General features: G+C 37.2%; 1 protein-coding gene across 6 annotated transcripts in view; it reads right to left on the minus strand.

Annotated features, from left to right (window-relative positions):
- LOC124170593 (myosin heavy chain 95F) overlaps positions 1–19,732 on the minus strand; it is a 171,464-nt gene that overhangs the window by 13,208 nt on the left and 138,524 nt on the right. For 5 of the 6 annotated variants that reach the window (XM_046549406.1, XM_046549408.1, XM_046549407.1 and 2 more), the window contains 7 exons: positions 18,405–18,629; positions 11,922–12,129; positions 10,448–10,572; positions 10,241–10,357; positions 9,723–9,943; positions 7,428–7,518; positions 5,229–5,368 (listed from right to left, as the gene is read on the minus strand). In XM_046549406.1, coding sequence (XP_046405362.1) covers positions 5,229–5,368; positions 7,428–7,518; positions 9,723–9,943; positions 10,241–10,357; positions 10,448–10,572; positions 11,922–12,129; positions 18,405–18,629 — 1,127 coding nt within the window. The remainder of the gene's footprint in view (positions 1–5,228; positions 5,369–7,427; positions 7,519–9,722; positions 9,944–10,240; positions 10,358–10,447; positions 10,573–11,921; positions 12,130–18,404; positions 18,630–19,732) is intronic. The other variant, XM_046549409.1, reaches the window with a different exon arrangement.

The following is a 19,732-nucleotide window of genomic DNA, read 5'->3' on the forward strand; positions in this document are numbered from 1 at the left end:
TTGGTATGATACAAATTGAAATCTCATATTTTGTACACTAATCATTTCTACGTAAGAACTTTACATGCATTACTAAATATGGACAGGATCAGCAGTTGTTTTTATCTGATATGGTGCAAGCTCAGCAGAAAATCTGTTTCAATTTCTCCAAGTGATGAAATTAGGGACTCAACCACGTAAATAATCTAAGGCTTTACTCTGTGAAACCTTTCCATTTTGGAAAATGAAATGTATTCATGAATCCAATGGCCGATGGTGGCAGCACAATCACCAGTGGAAATTTAATTGAGTGCAATCGGCCTCATATATAACTTGTTCATAAATAATATCTAGCAATGGCTTTAATAATTTATGCCTTTGAGCTTGCAAAATACATTGGTAATAGACAACAGCCCATAACTGATGGCATGAAATTTTTTAATTCCAATCAAGCAATTAATTACATTCAGTATCAGTGATAGCTTGTCTGCAGTAGCATTTGTAAAAGGCTATCTACTCCAGTAGGGTGCATTAACATTAGAAGGCCCAGGCTCATCACTTTGACAGATAACCTCTACTTACTTAATCTGTTTAGATTACAAATCTTCTTCTGTTGTCTTCGTTTTTTCTTACTTTATTGTATTTATTACACATATTCCATTAAAATATAATATAATATTTTCATGCAGAAATTGAGTTGTAACACCTGTGTACATTTCTATTTTATTTGTAACGTAGATGCATGTTCTATTCAGAAAATCACAAACAATATATTTTATCTGGCCATTTTGATGTTTTAGTTAGCACATTTATAAATTTAACATTCCTAATAACTAGGGATGGACGGATCCAGGATTTTTTTCGGATCCAGATTCGGATCCTTGATTTTCTGAGCCAGAGCCAGATCTTTCGGATCGGATATTTTCGGATCCAAATGCATTTTCAAATAGGGTGGTTTCCTATTATTTTTTTATGCCTAAATCGAAAGATTATTACTCCTGGAGTACGTATTTCACGCTTTTAGATTTTTAAATGACGATATCTATTTTTCGCTATTAAATGAAAAGTGAAAATTTTCAAGCGCGCGATAACGCGACGCGTAAGTATGAATGCCGGGAAATCTCTCCGTGTGACGTATTTCTGTTTCCCGCTGCCGCCCTGTGAGGTGACCTTGAGGCGAGGCTTAGCGCTGATACAACGCAGGCTGCTAGCGGGTAGCTGAGTACCCTGCTGGCTGGTAGCGCTTGGCTTAAATAAGGATTATTATTACCTTATCAAATGAAGAAAACTTTTTGACCTTAGCCAGTTTTAATAAGTGATTATTAAGACATGTTTCCCTGAGCTCTGCGCCTCATGCATGCATTGGTAACCTCAGACAATGTATAATTCCTATCTTCTCGTATAGAAACTAGGTCCCTGTGACGTCACGTTGAGTGGCATCGCATGGGCGCCAATCTGGCCTTTTTCAAATGAGGATAAAAATGAACCATTGCCATTCGTCTAAACCGGTATTTCTAAAACGAAATAATTTGTATATTATGAATACAGTAATGCTGGGTAACGAATCGCAATCAATGCCTTTCGTTTCTTTGATGAAGGAAACTACCCTATTCCTGACGCTGAGATTCCCCCGATGATTGTTCAATTTCTTGGGAAGAGTCATAATATGTGCCAGTCGTATTTTGCCTTTTTTATTTTCCACAGCTGAAATTCTCCTACGTAACCCCTGCGAGAGCTTTCAAAACAAAACGGTTCATGGATCGCATGTGACGGCGCATTCGAAGATAGAATCGGAAGTCTTTCCACCCTTATTGCATTCACTCAAGCTTTTATTTAAAATTTCGGATCCAGATCTGATGTCTTCCGCGACTTTGGATCCGATGTATCTGATGAAGGGCAATATCTGCGGACATTTGGATCTGAGGTATCCGATCAGACCATCCCTACTAGCAACATTTTGAATGGAAACAAGCAGCATTTCTGCCACACCGAGTGACATGTGGTAGGCCAAGGCAGAGGAAGCGGGAGCCAAGTGACCACTGTTCATTTTTAATTTTTTTCTAATAAAGATTGGTAAAAACTGACTCAGTTATATTGATGAATGAATGAATCAGTTATGTTTAATGAACCTATCATTTAATATTAACAGAAAATAAAAAATATTTAAAATGATTCCTACCCATCAAATTGACTGGCAATAGTCCTTCTGGGTAGCCATGCGACCCCTGTCCTTCTAATGTTAAATAGCAATCCTCATCAGATTAAGTTTTTGATCTTTTCATCAAAGGATGTCAGCTAAAATGCTATATCTAATTCAACATTATGTGTAGTTCTAGTTTGGGGAGGTGCAAAGATTCTCTTCATGCCCTCAGATGTATATATCCCTGCGAGTGGACATATACTGAATGCTACTTCCATGTTACTTAAGTCAATTAAAATTTACTTCCGTCAAAACTAATTTATGAGAGCATATTCCATGTAAGCCATTACATAAAATATTGATTTCATATAATGCTATCTTCAGAGACACCATAAGAAAATCACAAAAACCTCTTACCCTCAAGAAGCTTTATTCATGTAATCACCATCCCAAAGCATTGATATTAGGCTGCCATGTGTCAGGCACTTATTTTGGATTCACGAATTACAATACGTAAGGCTCACTATTTATGTTTAATGGATATGACCTACATTTCACGACATAGTTACATCTTCACATCATCGCATTGCACAGGTAAATCTTTTGGAAATGTAAATTTGTTATGAAACCAGAGTTATGTCTATTGGGCGTAAATAGTGAGTCTTAAAAAGTGTAATACTTTTATTTTCTAAATTCAGTTAATATTTGAGCACCATTCCTAAGCCATTTAACCAGACCACCTTTCACTCTTTCCAACAATCACAAAATCAATTAATGCATAGGAAATTGACAACAACGCCAGACAACACTGTTGCATGAAAACAAAGTTTTTAACTGCTAATAATTCAAATTAAAATCAAACCATATTTTAGAAAATAATATTTTAAACTATGAAAAATAAATGAACAAAGATTAAATCATGAAAATTTGAATTAAGGGCATTTATAATGCCCACCAGTACAGTGCAGTGGACCCTCCTGAAACCCAGGGGGTCAAACTCTAACAAAGTTTTTGTCAAAAATAATAGCCAACCAGACAAAAAGGCAAACTATAAACTTGAAAAATGAAAATGGTAAAAATATAGTCATAGACCATGTATAAAAACTCAATTAACTTCTTAAACAGAATGACTTCACAGGGGCAAACATATGTTACCAATAATGCTTCTCAAATTTATGCCAAGAAACCATTTTTGTAGGAACGCTAAATACCTAAGTTTCAATTACTCCAAAAACTTCAAGTGGAAAAATTCATCAGTAATATGATTTATCAGTACTGGCCATAGAATGTCAGCAACACATGTCCTTCAAAAATTAAAGAATAAAAACTGATTTGACCGAGTTTTTCTAAACATGGAAATAATAAATGAGAAATTCCTGGGACCTCAGGGACAATATGATCACTTTCACACATCAATTTTCAACATCATTCTACAGTGAACTGTCCATTTACATTCATAACTACTCAGGAATCAGACATGATTTTCATGGATGAAAATAATGCTGAGAAAAGTCAACCAGTCAAACTATAACGTCACTAATGTGCAGTAAAACAAAAAAATTGTCCAAAAAAGTCTTGGTGCAATGTGATATTGATGCATTAAAGAGGAAAATAGGGTACCTCCTTAAACTCATAGCAAAATAGTACATGGGCTGACTCTCACCAACCAACACCCTTAGATACATATAAAGATTTTTCATTATAGACACAAGGCAAGTATTCTTTTCAATAAAAATATGATCCAATGAAGGACTTCATTCACATGATAAATCTATTTGCACTCACAAAGCTCTCCAAACTGCAACTGGAGTCATTTTTTCAATTTTCTTTTTAAAAATCATAAGCCAACAGATTGAAAGTGTAAATTTTAAATTTTTCTCCTACACAGCTCAGGTATGCCTCCTCATCTCAGACAAATATGATACTTCAGTCATTTTCTAAATGCCATTTATCATTATTATGTACAAGAGTGCAGCTCAGCTTATGACAAAAAGAAATAGCAGGTGGCAAATTGCGTGATTTGAGCATAAATACATAGTAACACACGATATGCATAAACAAAACACCAACTGACCCATAAATTATACAGTCCATTATACATATATATACGTAATAAGTGCATATGATGATAGCTGATTTTCTGATTTTTTTTACTGAGAATGAAGACCAAAGTTAATGAATATTTTAATTTGGGATTACTAGTTTAACTGACTGATATTCTAAACAAATGTGCTTGACTTCTTCATTCATCTATTCTCAAGTTCAGGTTATGACTGTACCATGTTATGATTAGCACTATCCAGACATTCTAAAACTAGCCATAAGTTCACAGAATTCTCATTTTTTCGCCAATTTCCCAGTCAAAAAATATGACAAACCAAGAGATAACCTAGAAAAATTCACACTAAGAGTGTATGATTGGCTATTGGTTAGTAGTCCCTTCTATTATGTGAGGAGGCTGTAGAGGTAATCAGAGGGTATAGAACGTAATTGCTTGTTCCTCCCAGCTGTCCAATTTTGATAAGTCTAAGACCAAATGAATCCTTGTATGACCACTTAAGATTATCATGCTATCGTTGAAGCTGCGGACTCATTTACAGAATGAGCATTCCCAAAAGAGTTACTCCTGGTAATGAAATACAATTATTATCATTTGCTCATTCGACTTATTACCATGTTCACTTTCTTGAATTAAATTCATGACCCATTCATTTTCCCTTCATATGTAGAAGTAGTTCATTTGCTATTCAAGATCCATTGATCATTAAACTTCCCTCAAATGGAAAACAAAAATTACCAAGAGTTTAGAAAATAAATAATTTTGGTCCTTCAATAATTCAAGACCTCAGCAGTAAGCTATGGGTTATCTAAGAATTGTTTTTGATGAAAAGTACTTGAAAAGCTGCTGATTTCATTCCCACCCAATCATTTGAATCCTTCAGGAAAAGCAATCGAGAATGATTCTTAAAAATAGTTGAGAGCAGGATAATAGAGCAGTAATCACCTGATTACTAGTTTTAAAGCAGAGAACTAAAATATTAAGTGAGGTACCTTTTATATGTAATATGAACTTCGATTTGAATGCATTTCAACATCGCATTGGACATACCTTCTCAATGGTAACGTCATGTCATCCAACTGTGTATTAGTCTCTTGTGAGAGACGATAAGACAACTCATAGTCCCTTCTCTCCTGTTCCTGTTGTTCTCGAAATGTAGCTTCTTCAGCAGCTTCCTTCTGAAGTTGAGCCTAGATAAAAATTATAAATCTGTATTATAGCACAACAAAAGCTATGCCTAAATGCATTTAAAATTTCAGGACAAAAATACCACATATAAAGGAAACAGCACCAGAATGGAATAAAATATGTAGGAGGTGATTTCTCAGAGCAATTAATACAAGAATAAAAACAGAATGCATATCCCCATTGATGATGGTCCAAAACAAAATTAAAAAAAGATAAATTTGGCTAATAACTCCCCAAAAATTTCTAAAATGTAGGCTTCCGCAATTAACACATTGCGTACCAGGGTAAGCTAATGTTTAGAATATAACTTAACCCAATCAAACGTTATGATGCATCAATTCATTATGAATAACGAACAACAACTGAAAACGTACAAACGAATACACATCGTAGGGGAGAGTGGGGCAAAACCGACCAGGCGGGTCAAACCGACCCCTTTAATATTTCCTAGTAGGTGATGATTTCCACCAGCAAAACTATGAACTAGTTGAAGAGGCCGCCATTTCGAGCAGATCGAGCTTGGTTTCGTTGGCATGCTTGACGATATTGGGGTTATGTAGAGTTCTGAAGTTTTAACCAGTTTATTTTACAACTTTAATGTCATATTTATTTTGATTTGAGAAGTGTAACCACAATATGGTTTACCGAAGGTGAGTACATGTGTTTATTTACTGTGTTTACTTATATTTTAACGTACGAGTAGCTTAGCTAATGATTTTGGATCACCTCAAATTGCCATATTTGTTTTACTGTGTACCTAGGGGCAAAACCGTCAAAAGAAAGTGGGGCAGAACCGACCGGGGTCGGTTTTGCCCCACGATATTTCAACTTATCAGCTGTGCTTCACTATACCTAATAAAATAATAGAACCCAATTTATTAAGTACTAGCGGTACCCGTTGCGGCTTTGCCCGCATTAAATTGAGTTTTTAAACTGCGATATTACATTTCACCCAAACTAATCTTGCCACCTCCACAAGAAAAGGAAAGAGTTAAAAAAGAAAGGAGGAAGAAAACCTGGAAAGACAGCCATACTTATATCGTCACCTTATAAAGTAGAACTGGAGGAAGACGAGAAAAAAGGAGGAAAAGAATATTAAAAAAGAAAGAATGAAAGCTAATAATAAAGGAACGGTGGCGAAGAATGATAAAAATAAAAATCCTTAGAGAAAGCTTGCTTTCCAAGCCACAGCCCCCCAAATAAACAAAGTGAAGTCGAAGAAAATGAAAACCAACCAGTGTTTAAACTGTAAAGGATGGGCTCATTAGGCGTGCGCTAATTGTGAAGAAGAAGATGACAATTTTATATGTGACTTCTGTTCCTAAAATGCAACTCTAAACTCACACAGTGTTAATTTCTTATTTTTCATTAATAAATATTGCTGTACATTGTAAAGACAGTGAGTTTTGCGATATAAATTTCCAAAAATAGCATTATAAACTTTTTTTAATGTAAAACATATGGGTGTCGGTTTTGCCCCACAAGAGGGGCAAAACCGTCATTTTGTCAGTATTGGAAAAAAAATTCATATAAATTTAACCTGTATCAGTAAAGAATAATGCATCAGTATTTTATTTCTTTAAATAGTAAACGTTGCAATTACGCTAATTTTGTGCAAATATTTGTACCAGAAAGCCAAATATCTCATGAAAAAGCTTAGCAGGTCGGTTTTGCCCCACTCTCCCCCACACTTTAAAATTGTTTAGGTTGACGCGCCTAAATGACGAGAATCTTCGTCATCCGTCCGGAATGTTCGGGAAAAAAATGACGAGAATTCTCGCCATCCGTACGGAGCGTGTTAATATAAGTACTATCTCAGTCTCAGGGTGAAGCTGCCTTGAGTTGTCACAGTCAACTGGTCACGTATGAGAATGATGTGAACAGAGACAACGCAATGTGGCTTCACCCAGAAGACCGAGGTAGTGCAATTATCCCCAAAATTACATAATTCCTTACACAAATTTATGCAATAGCGATATAAAAGTCAACAAATCATTGCCTGTCATTCTTTGACATCCAGACCCCCACCACTTCCACTAGAATCAATGATATAAAATTTACCTCGAGCAATGCAGCAGTCTTCCTGTCTTCCTCTTCCTGCTTCTTTCTTAGCTCTTCCTCAGCCTTCCTTCGAGCCTCCATTTCGATTTTCCTGTCAGTGAAGACAGCCAGAAAAGGAGACATTAGCCAAAATGAGTCCAAACAAGGGGAGGATGTCCAAATAATAAATACAAGCCCAAAAAACAAATACAGCAGGCTCTCATTATTACGAAGTTCACGGGACCGAATACCGAAGGTTCATAATAACCAAGTTCATATGATTGGTTTTTTTAGGAATAATCGAAAAAAAACAGTGATTAATCTACGCGATTAAAAAATACATAAAAACTAGAAAATTCATTTCAGTTTCTCAATAGAAGAATGCGGCATGATGCAATTGAGGGTTGATATCTTCCTGAATACAGTAAGTCCTCGATATATGAACTAGATGCATTCCAAGACTTTGTTCGTAAGTTGATAAACCTACGGTATCAGGGATGCAGCCAGGAATTAAGGCTGGGGGGGTTAAGGTACAAGTGTGTGGAATACCCACCAGGATAAGCGGTAAGTGCGATATCAATACATTGTGGAATTTTAAGATACCTATATGATTCAAAATGGTGAGTTTTACCGCTTTCTGAGGAATATTTTATTAATCTTTACACTATTCTGTTAGTAATATCAATCCGATTAAGTAAAATGGATCAAACTTAAAAATTTCTCTGAGCTCTGGGGGGGGGGGGGGGGAGTTATCCCCCAAAAGCCCCCCTCCCTGCGCCACTGTACAGTCTAGCCACCGAGAGTTGTCCGATGATAGGAAGAAGATTGTTGTTAGGGGTAGAGTGCAAGGTTGCCAGGTAAGAAAGCAAAGCGCCCACGTCACTTGTAAACAAAAGGGTTCCGTGAAGTAGAGGGCTGGAAGGGACGACGACCGTGAAGGACCCAAAGGAAGAATTCCATTTTGGAGATTCAAAGGAAGGGCCTATTTTGGTGGTTCAGGCTTGTTTCGGAGCTTCATATGAATGTGACAACGTTGTCACATTCATCACATTCATATGAAGTTGTTCGTCCAATGAGCCCCACTAGTTCACAGCTTTTAGTAACTCACCATTGCACTCAAAATGCCTTTTACGGAAAATATATCAAAATAGTATTACCTACATATGTATCACAAATGCTCTGCTAATGCACCACCACTGTGCCGGTTACCAAGACTGTAAGATATCTTGGACTCACGCTCACCTGCAATCTATCATGGGATCAGCATGTGCTTGAAGTAGGTATGTAATAAAGGGAATAAGGCTCTTTATTTATTGAAACTACAAAAGAAAAATCTCCCTATTTCCACGAAAATTATGCTTGTCACATGTGTTATCTTCCCCATTATTGATTATTGTACAGGTACTAGTCTATAATGACTTACCTATTGTACTTGAAATGTGTTTGCAACGGTTAATTAACTCCTGTGTTAGATTTATATTTGATTTACGTAGAGAAATTAATTTGTGCAAGATGCAACTACATGGCATGGTGCCTGACAGTGCAGTTTCCGATATTTTTTGTACCACTTTTCCATTTCCGTGATCACCAGGGATGTGTGGTTTTCGAAACCAGGCCTTACATGGAGCATTGATAATATGATTAAAACCATGTTATCGCCGCTAAATAGATCGCAAACTGGCAAAGAAAGCTCTCAATGAGTCCGGAAATCACTCTAAAATTACAGAATAACGGCATGAATAATAACATATTGCTTGTTTTATGCTAATTATGAACATTACAACACATTAAAGTGAAAGTTTGGATTATTTGTGTTTTCCGATTATTCGTGCCGTCTCTCCTCATCATTATCCCGGATAATCGGGAGTGTACTGTAGATACAAAAAACGAGTACAAACTTTTATGTATTTCTATGACATAGTTTTTAGCTGATCCCTTGTAATGTTTACTTTTGATTAATGCAAATTATTGTTTTGTTGGGAATGCTGTCCACTTTGTGAATAGTTTCTAATATCATTATCCTTGACATGCCTTATACTGTGCAAATATCTTGTAAGTCTAAAAGACAGTTGAAAGATTCTTTTGTTTAATTAGCTGAATTATAATGGCAATGAGGTTTTAGCTGATCCCTTTTTATGTGTATTTTTGATCAATGCTAATTTTTGCTTTGTTGGAATGCTGTCTTCTTTGTAAATAGTTTCTACCATTATTATTCTTGACATGCCTTATACTGTGTACAAACCTTGTAACTCAATCGCAGGGCAAATAAATATATTATTATTATAGAGAAAACTTCTCTTCAGAGACAGCACGTACATTTTCTTGATCTCTTCATCCTCTCTCTTCTTGCGCTCCTCCTCCTCCTTGCGCCTCTCCTCCGCCTCCATCTGCTCCTTGAGCTTGCGCATCCTCTCCTGCTCCTCCGCAATCCTTTGATGCTCAACCTTCTTCTGCAACTCACCCAGCTGCTTATTTGCTTTGTTCATCAGTTGAGTATGCAACTGATTGATCTCTTCTCGACTCATCCGCTCATTGTTCTGTGAAACAAGAAATTATGCTCCCATAATTTTTCATTTTCAAACATCTTATTTCCATGATTACTCTCACCAATTTTGGCACCATAACAGACATAACACAATATTATTTGGATCATTCAACCTTGTTTCAAACAAACTTTTGACCCATTATAATGTCAAGCCCAATTCCCACCATTTTTTCTAGTTCTCCTGGTTATTCAGATCTGCATCCAATTTGTCAAATGCTCAGGGTGAAATTTCTCTCCAAACATATGCATTGGACATATTTTGCATGAAAATTAGCAGCAGCCGACATACCCTTATCTGCTGGATAGCACGTGCCATATCCCCTTGAAGGGCTTTCACATCAGCAGCACTGCTCTCCTTATCTTTCTTAAGCTGCTTGATTATTCCTTCCATTTTGGTCAGCATGGACTAGAGATGAGATCATTGAAAGAGGATTTGCAGAAATTCATTGAGAAATATGTTAATCACTAATCCCATCAGCCCATCAATAGAACTTACCTTAAGGCTGTTAATTTTCATTATCCCTCGATAACGAGGCTGGTGCTTCTTTTTAGCTAAAAGCATTCTCATATTTTTCTGAATAATGATGTAACATTCCCTTCTGTATTTTATCTTGTTCTTCACTATAAAATTGCAATTAAAATCATGTTACTTATAAGGGAAAATAAAGGTCTAAAGAATTTAGACTAACCAATTCAGCGATAACAAATGAAATATATATGATATTTGCATGAATCTTTAGACAATTCAATTATCCTTTACAGACTGAGTGCAAAAAGTTCACCACGTAACTGAAAGCAGGTATCAGCTAAATTGGACCATCTATAAACATTTTATGCTCACTCACTTAGTTAAAGACTAAGTTCCCAAAAATTGTAGGGTCATTCAAGATGAATGAAATGCACATTGGTAAATAATGTATTTCATGTCACCCTCAACAAATGGCGTGATGATATTTTTGATATCCCTGCATTTACATACTACCTATTGGCTTTATCTTCACAGATTTCTGTAAGCTATATCATGATTCTGCTTCCGATTCATGCAAATATGGTAATAAAAAAATACACATCCCCATAAAACACACAAGGGCAGTATTTTTGCCTCTGATCACTTGGAATAAACCCCACGCGAAAGACAGGCAGGTGGTGTGTGCAATGTGCAACTGCACATTCTCTGTAACTAATACTATGTCCATTGCAAGCACAAGTTGTCAGTCAAGCAGAGTAACTATTTACATTAACATATCCACCTCAATAAATTCTCCCGCAAAGTACCGATCGACAACCACAAAACTTGCTGACATACTTAACCTTTGACATTACTCAGCCTTTATGCTACTAAAACAGCTTTTTCTTCATTTATAGTGATTGGAGATGAGACATGGATTCAGTATGACACATATGAAATAAAGTATAATCACAATAATGGATGCACAAGAATTCACCAAGCTAACCAAGAAAATTCAAATCTATGATATCTTTGAGATGTACCTTCAACAATTAAAAGGTCATGGCAACCAGGTTTTTGGACAAAATTGTATGTTTCTACCAGATTTCATGCTGACAGGGACAACTACAAATTCAGCGCTTTACTTTGAGACACTATGCCTAGTACGCAGAGTCAGTCTTAACATAAGGAGAGACATGTTGACTTCTGGAATTGTTCTGATCCACGACGACGCCCATACTCACAGCTCAAAGTCATAGGCAGGAACATTTTGTAAAGAGGGTATAGTAAAGCTTTTCTTCATGTTTAACCAATGCCTCAATCAGAGAAATCATTATGTCAAAAATTAACTTCAAGTGCGCACGTATTTTGGCAACGAAATAATTTTTAACATTCACTTTGTCTTCCATACACTCAAGGTTGAAAAAAACTGCCCTTGTGTAAAATAAAAGATAAACTAAATAAGCCAAAGAGACAAGAGAATGAGTCATGCAAAAGTTTGGCAAAACAGTCGATGACTTACGCTTGATAACAGAGAGAGCTCCCCACTGCACCTTCTTCCATCGAGCGGACAGAAGCCACTTCATCACTTTGGCAAGCATCTCCTGTAAGTTTTCAGGGTCAGACTTCATTATCTGATCAAACTCAGCAAACTTACCTGCCCTAAAAAACACTTTCTCCACTCCAAAGCAAAAATCCTTTTCATTCAGGCCGAGGGCATGAAACAGGGCCTAAATTTATCACGACCAAAGGCAGGAAAGAGAGAAAAAAATACAATTAGATTCCAGCATTCTACCCACTGTAACTAAGAGTGATCATAAAAATACAGAACAAAACTTTAAGACCACTCACACCTACATTACAAACAGAAAACTCACAATAATACAAAACCCAACAATAATGTAATGTTCAGATGCAACCATAGCTATGTATAAACTCTGTAAACTGTATGGTCACTATGAATGGGTTGGGGGGGAGGACTTGGAGCAAGAAGAAAAGGTGCTATGTGGCTGATAAGGGATTTGTCTAGAGACAAATCAGGCTTTCAGTCAGAATGATGTGAAGTCCTCTTTTTCCTAACCATGTGCTGCATTTGAGTCTCCTACTTGGGAAAGGAAAGAAATATAACTACAACAGACTCCCAATTATCCGGCTGCAGTTTATCCATGTTGCAGATTATCCTGACACAAGTTCATGCCACTTCGACATATTCCATCATCTTTATAAAAAAAGTCTGATGCAAAAGCACCAGGATATTTGCACTTCAATATAAGACTGCATTGGTCTTCTTATTTCCATCAGAATCCGCTCTGTAAAAAGGAATTATTTTATTTACTAGCTGACGAGGAATGTTTCAAGTTTACTTGCACGTCTGCTCTAGCATTGCAGACGACGGTCAGCAGCAGGAAAAAAACTCTCGATTCTCAAATTTTAGAAGATTCTTCAATGAAAAACCAATCGTAAATTAAGAGAAATGTTATCCGCGATCTTGCCATGGCTTCCCATGCGGTTGAATATGGTAAAAGGGAAACAGATATTTCATCGCACTCAGGCTTGTCATGCCGCTACTAGACAAGTTTAGCACATTCAATGTACGCCCAACTTTCACTAATGTCGTCAGAATCGGCCGATAAAATAAGAAAGAAAAATAGAGAGAGGTTTTCGTGTCATAACTGCAGTTCAAATACTGCTATTTATAAACAGCGCACACGGGTTGAAAGAGGGAAGCTTGCTGAAGGCCATGGACACAATTGGAAGACTCGGAAGTGGATATTAGTCATGTACGGAGGCGGAGAAAGGCCCCCCCCGTCCGACCGGCAGAGCACGTAAATTGAATTCAGCATGAGACGTGCTCCGTGCTGAATGTCTTAAACTAGAGAGAAAGGAATAGTAGAAGGGAAGGCAACGGGGGAAGTGGAAGTAGAGATAGGTGAGAGTCATAGCTGGGCACTCGCCAGCGTAGATAACTTGCCATAAAGTCCTAGTTTCTTATAACTTCTGCTGTGCAAGGGCATGATCGCTCGCCCATAACCTTCACGGGAGTTAAGTGCTCCTTTTTGCCAACCATCAAGGGGTGCGGTTGCACGGACATAGTGATCATGGATCAGCAGTTGCATCCCCAGTAGCTTGTGCAAGACACGACTACAGTCCGGCCGCCGAGAGTTGTTCGTTGACAGTAAGAAGGGGTAGGGGGCAAGGTTGTCAGGTAAGAAAGGGAAACGCCCACATCACATGTAAACAAAAGGGTTCCGTGAAGAAAGCAGCCAGAAGGGACGACGAGCGTGAAGGATCCAAAGGAAGAATCCTTTATTTTGGCGATTCGCAGAAAGGGCTTGTTTTGGTGGTTCAGGCTTGTTTCATTGCTTCATATGCATGTGATGTTGTATGACTAGGTAAGGGTGCGAGGTGCATTTGGGGGACAGCGATTGGTTGCAAACCATGTTGGCGCAGGTTTCTCCGCCCCTCCTTTTAAAGTGCCATCGGACAACTCTCGCCGGCTAGACTGTACATGGTGTGGAGCCTGTCATCTATGGTTTCCAACATCGCGCAATGGTTTCGAAGCATTTGTGCAAGACACTTTTCTGAATCCATGATCTCGCAGCCATGGATTCATAGTCTTCGGAAGCTAGGTATTACATGGAGCAGTAGGTGTACGAGAACAATCATGTTATCGCACTAAAAAGATCAGGGTCGGGAAAATGAAGTGATTCTGGAAATCAATCTAAAATAGCCGACAATGTGCGTAAATAATAATAATTTTGTTTGATTTACGTAAATTTTGAAAATTACAAGAAATGGAAGTTTGGATTATTAGTGTTTTTCGATTATTTGTGCCGCCTCTCCCCACCATTAGTCCAGACAATGGGGAGTATTCTGTAAGTAGTTTTCCACATAACGCAGAGTATTTGTCTTTGCCTAGTTTTGATGACTCATAGCCATTACTAAGAGGTAACTAAACATTGACAAATACCAATCTCCAAATACTGATTTTTACCTAACACAACTAGAGGCAAAAGGTGTTACGGAGAAAGGTATGTATGTATAAGTATGGCATATATTGAGGGGAATTTAAATGTTCACTTTGATGAACAGTTCATTTTGACCTCATTAATAACAACAATTCTAAATATCTGTTCTTGAAGAACACTGAAGCTCATTCAATTGTAAAATATCGTTTTTGAGGCATTTTGAGTATTATATTGACACCAATGTTTGTAAATGTATTGAACGAAAAGGTTCAGTAGCTGAAAAAATGAATTGGGTAACTTTTAGCTGTGGAACTCAAATGCCCATTTTAGCCCTTAAGTTTTCGCTAGCCCATACGGATATGCCAGGCTTTTACCTGTATCTGTGTGGGCAAGCTATGAATTTGAAGGCTCACCAGTAAATGAAAGTATATAACACAAAATTAACACATGCTTTTGGATGGGTATCCGTAAAAAATTCATGAAACATGAAAGCTTTTGTACCAATTATAGGACTAATGCCCAATTCAATTATTTTTAAAAATATTTAATGGTAGTTAGGGTGTAATCCAATCATACCTTGGCAATGGAAAAAATATATCATCATCTAAAATACTTGACATGCATCAGAATCATGTATGAAGAAAATGTAACATGAATATTAGTGTCCATACACTTGGTTATTTGAGCAATATTAGACAAAGCATGCATCAAAGCCAAAGCAATGAAAAAAGAGAACATATAGTCATTGAGGATGAGTGCACTGCACAGAGTTTCCTAAAGCAAAAGTAGCAAACCCACACCACAGAGCATGGAAAGATTAAATATGAATACACTACACAAAAGTAAAAGATTTCATTCACTGAACAAGACTCAGTCAAGCAACAGTTCAAGTTACACAATGGCAAAAGTAAATAAAGTCTAAGATTACAGACAGCAACTATTAAAGAGGCCAGGAAGTAGGCAATGATGCAAAGAAAACAAAGATTCCAGTGTCACAGGAACTTCAGCATCCCCAAAATATTCTCTCACCAGTACTACTATTAAATCGAAAGACGTCCATTGACCAATCATTTTGATGGAAATCTCTAGATAGCATCACATGTTTCTAAAACCACAAGGAAAACTGATGCATAATAAAGAAAAGCTGTAAACAGAAAAGATAAGATTATTAATTGGCTAAAAAGTCAATGAAGATCATGCATAGTTCTGTATGGTCATAAAATAACCACTGCTGAGTTCATAAATGGCAAATACTCATGGCTCCTAATTCAGAAGTGTAACGATGGCAATTTGCATTAGGTATGTAATGCAGATGGTAAAGAATGTCACTTCAGAGAATAAAATCGTTTACAGAGACATGGATGAATGAGTGTTTTTAAGGAATACATACATCTATAACAAGTCAACCTAGATAAATAAACGATTATTCTCAGAGAAACTTTTCTCACTAAAGAAACGTCAAAATGGTTCAGAATAAGACCAAAAAATTTAAGACCTTTTGATTAAACCCTAGACCCTTGCCACATCACCATTTATTGGGAAACACAAGAAATATTAGCTATAGGTAGCAAACTCACTTCATTACCATAGTAGATAAGGCAAGACAGAAAATCTAACAGACTGGAAAGAAAAAACTGATATAAAGTACACTCACGATTATCCTAATGGCCAATGATGGGGAGAGACAGCACGAATAATCGGAAAACACGGATAACCCAAACTTTCACTTAACCCTTTCAAGACGGCGGAGTTTTCGTCTTAGCATGACTGCTGTACTGAGCCCCATGAGACTCTTCTTTCTCGTGGTACGGAGCATTTTTGGAGGGCATTCGCTAAGAAGGGTCTCACTGAACCTTTTTCGACCCCTCCACGCTGGGACTACGCTATCTCGGACTCCGAGAGTAGTTGTACTCCCTCCTTTCCGGGTTTACGACCATACCTGCGGCATTGGTTCGTGGTCAACTTATGTATTGCTTATATGTATTTAGCAAATGGATAATTGTTGCTTGCACGTTAATTGCAGACTTTGAATTGAATTCCTCATTTTTTTCTGATCATTGTCAAATTTTAAACGAAGTTCTAAGGCCAATATTAACGCATTTAATGCAGCAACAATTTCCATGTTGATGTATATACATAACTCGAGAATTAAGTTAATATTTATCGTAGAATTTCGTTTGAAAATTGTAAACGCTGCTCAAAAGACAAATAATTCAATTCTTAGTTTATTTTTCTTGAGAAATGAACAAATATTTATTTCGAAACCTGACTGGATAAACAATTGTATGACCGCTGTCCCTTACCCCTAAGAGGGGTTATAAAAGACAAGAGTCCGGGTACCTGCTCCCAGATTCCGAGGGTAAATCCTAAACCCGGCAGGGTTGGGTCCCGAGACAAAGACGACTTAAACCCGCGACCGTCCTAAAAGGGGGAGAGCTAGAAAACGTATATATACGGCTTTCATTCTCCTGGCCAGGAAAATCTCACACGTAAATACACGGCCGTCGTCTCGCGGGTCAGGTAACGTTCACACGTATATATACGTGTATAGTAGGGAAAAGGTTAAATGTCTTGCAGTTCATATAATTTACCTAAAACAAACAATATTTTATTATTTATGCAGTTTTTCTGTTATTTTAGAGTGCTTCCCCGACTCAATGAGAAGTTTCTTTGCGATCGCAGTTCCCACTCTTTTTAGTGGAGCGCGGACGTGCACTGCGAGGCTTGGAAAACAGGAACACGGTACTCCAGTGAATGCAGCTAGCGCACGATCGCTTCCATTTTACGGAGGGGATTCTAAGGGAAATAATAAGCCCGGTTTATCCTAGCATTAATGCAGCAATTCCGATGATTTTGCGTCCGATTTAATTTTTTTATAAAGATCACGGAAAAATAGAGCAAGAGTAAAAATCATGTACGGATAATCCGCAACCAGGATACACCACAGCCGGATAATCAGGAGTATGCTGTAGTGACTTTCGAGACCGAATTTTACTTATCTGCCTGAATTAGGAATAATAAATGAAGCCGTCATTGGTCTATAAAAATTGTGTTCACCAAAAATTATGCATCTATCTCCTCTCACTTATTTCAGCAACAAAATTAAATTAAGAGATGAATTTTCTCAATTCCTGGAGAGCATGAGTGGCTCTCTGCTGTTGCCTCCTTGCTGATTTGCCTTAGGCATTTGTACTCACACACTCTCATCAAGCAATTTGTGGCATGACAGTAAAAGGCCCAATTTAATGAGTAAAATTTTTGCCCACTAGGACTACTGAGCAAAATCTATTGGAAATTGCTAAAAAAATATGAATTTTTCAATTTTCTGCTCCCCTTCCCATTATTGTGGATGGCTGATCTAGGCACCCCAATTTTTTGGGGTTTCCTAAGAGTCAATTTAAAAAACTTATTTCAGTTGGACAAGTTTCCCTAAATAAAACTGTTTTTTTTTTCACTCTCATCCAATACATAAATAGGAAAGAATTAGAGAGGAGAAGCAGTTATGTATTTCTCCAACAAGTAGCCAATTCATCCAGTGATACCCATTTATGTGAGAGGTACCAAATTTTGTCTTCATGCAAATAGGTAATTATGGCAGGGGATATATGTACCGTATTTCTCCAAATATAGTCCCCCTCTGAATATCGTCCCCCCCCCCTAATTTTGAGGCTTCAGTTTCGAGAAAAGTTAAAAAAATGCATTTGAATATTGTCCCCCCCTTTACTTTTACCACGGGCATTTTTGAAAAAAAAGGGGGGACTATATTCAGACACATACGGTGATATTGTAAACCATAATTAATAATATCATTTACAAATTGCAATACTTTATGATACATAAAGATAAATTTGCAAATCAAAATAAAAAAGATTTTGTACAACGTCCAGAAAAAAAAACATTCACCAAAAATATAGCCAATAAAAAGCAGTAACTAAATGGATACAAATAAAATGAATGTCTGCCTAGCATGCTACTGAAGCGGAGAAGCATTAAAGAAACCACTAAACAGAAAATACAACTCCATTTTAAATCCTCACCTTACAGAACATTCTTGGATCGAGCTGCACAAGACGAGGTGGCATGGAATGGCGATAGAGCTCATACAGCTCACGGAACTGAGCTCTTGACGGGTATCCACTTTGCATCAGCTCCAAAACTTTTGTCATCCCAGAGCACTGCAGCTGTGACAAAATGGAGCCACCATCAAAGTGGTGATGTTCCATCTTAAGGTTGGGCTTTATGCACCTCACAAAATTGGTCCCCTGGAAAAGAGGGATCCCGGTTGAATTCCGAAGTAATATTAAAATTAAAAAGAACTTTGTGCTTTCACACCAATATTTATTCACAAATTTACGACCAAGGTTTCAGCGTTAGACGTCATCATATGATCAGATATCAAATGATCATCAGATCACCTGATGATCATCTGATGATGACGTCTAACGTTGAAACCATGGTCGTATATTTGTGAATAAATGTTCATGTGAAAGCACAAAGTTCTTCTTTTTCATTTTAATAATGAATCGCTTTCACAAAGTTATGCCTCAAACAATCAATTTTCCAAAGTAATATTTGCTTCACAAATGCTTAGCTGAGGGTCAGATCATTTTTTTATCCAGGTAAAGTACAACCCCTCTTTGTGACGGAACAACTTATAATGGATTAAGACTATGGCACACAATCTGAGCTGATTTTGCACACGCTTAAAATTTCATATTTTGCCAATTTCATTTACACTACGAGAATCCCTGGTTTCCCTAACCCACATCACTTCCATCCGCTGTCATGTGATTGCCTGCATATGCTTGTCTGCTTTTCCCCATTCTGTTCCCATGTAAACTCAGATTATTAAAGCACAAGAAAAAAGTGCAATCTCATGCTATATACATAGCATGAGATATAGTTGATACCACACGGGAGGTAGGCTTTGAATAGGGTGGTTTCCTATTATCTGGGATCTGAACAAACCAATCTAGCCAAGTACCAATAAGTCAAAATAAACTAAATGAAATAGCACAGCAAATGGTAAAGATCATATGACGGCTATCCAGAAAGCAACAGAAATTTTCAATAAAAAATAAACAAAGAGAAAATAACAATTTTTATCATATACAATTTGAAGTTCAACTCTTTGGCTATTTTTATCCATAGTTGCCACTTAAATTTAGGCATTTATCATGATTTGGTGCAAGCTTTTTAATATCCTCCTTGTAGTAATCTGCCACAACAGAGTTCAATCACTGGTTTAGATACACCAGCATGCAGTTCATCGTCAGTGTCAAATTGTTGCGTAGCGAGCCACGTCATCATCAATGGGAACAGGTGAGAGTCCCTGTAGTCCCTAAATGCTAAATAATAATCATTA

The sequence above is a fragment of the Ischnura elegans genome, chromosome X, assembly GCF_921293095.1.
Source record: "Ischnura elegans chromosome X, ioIscEleg1.1, whole genome shotgun sequence".
Lineage (NCBI taxonomy): Eukaryota > Metazoa > Arthropoda > Insecta > Odonata > Coenagrionidae > Ischnura > Ischnura elegans.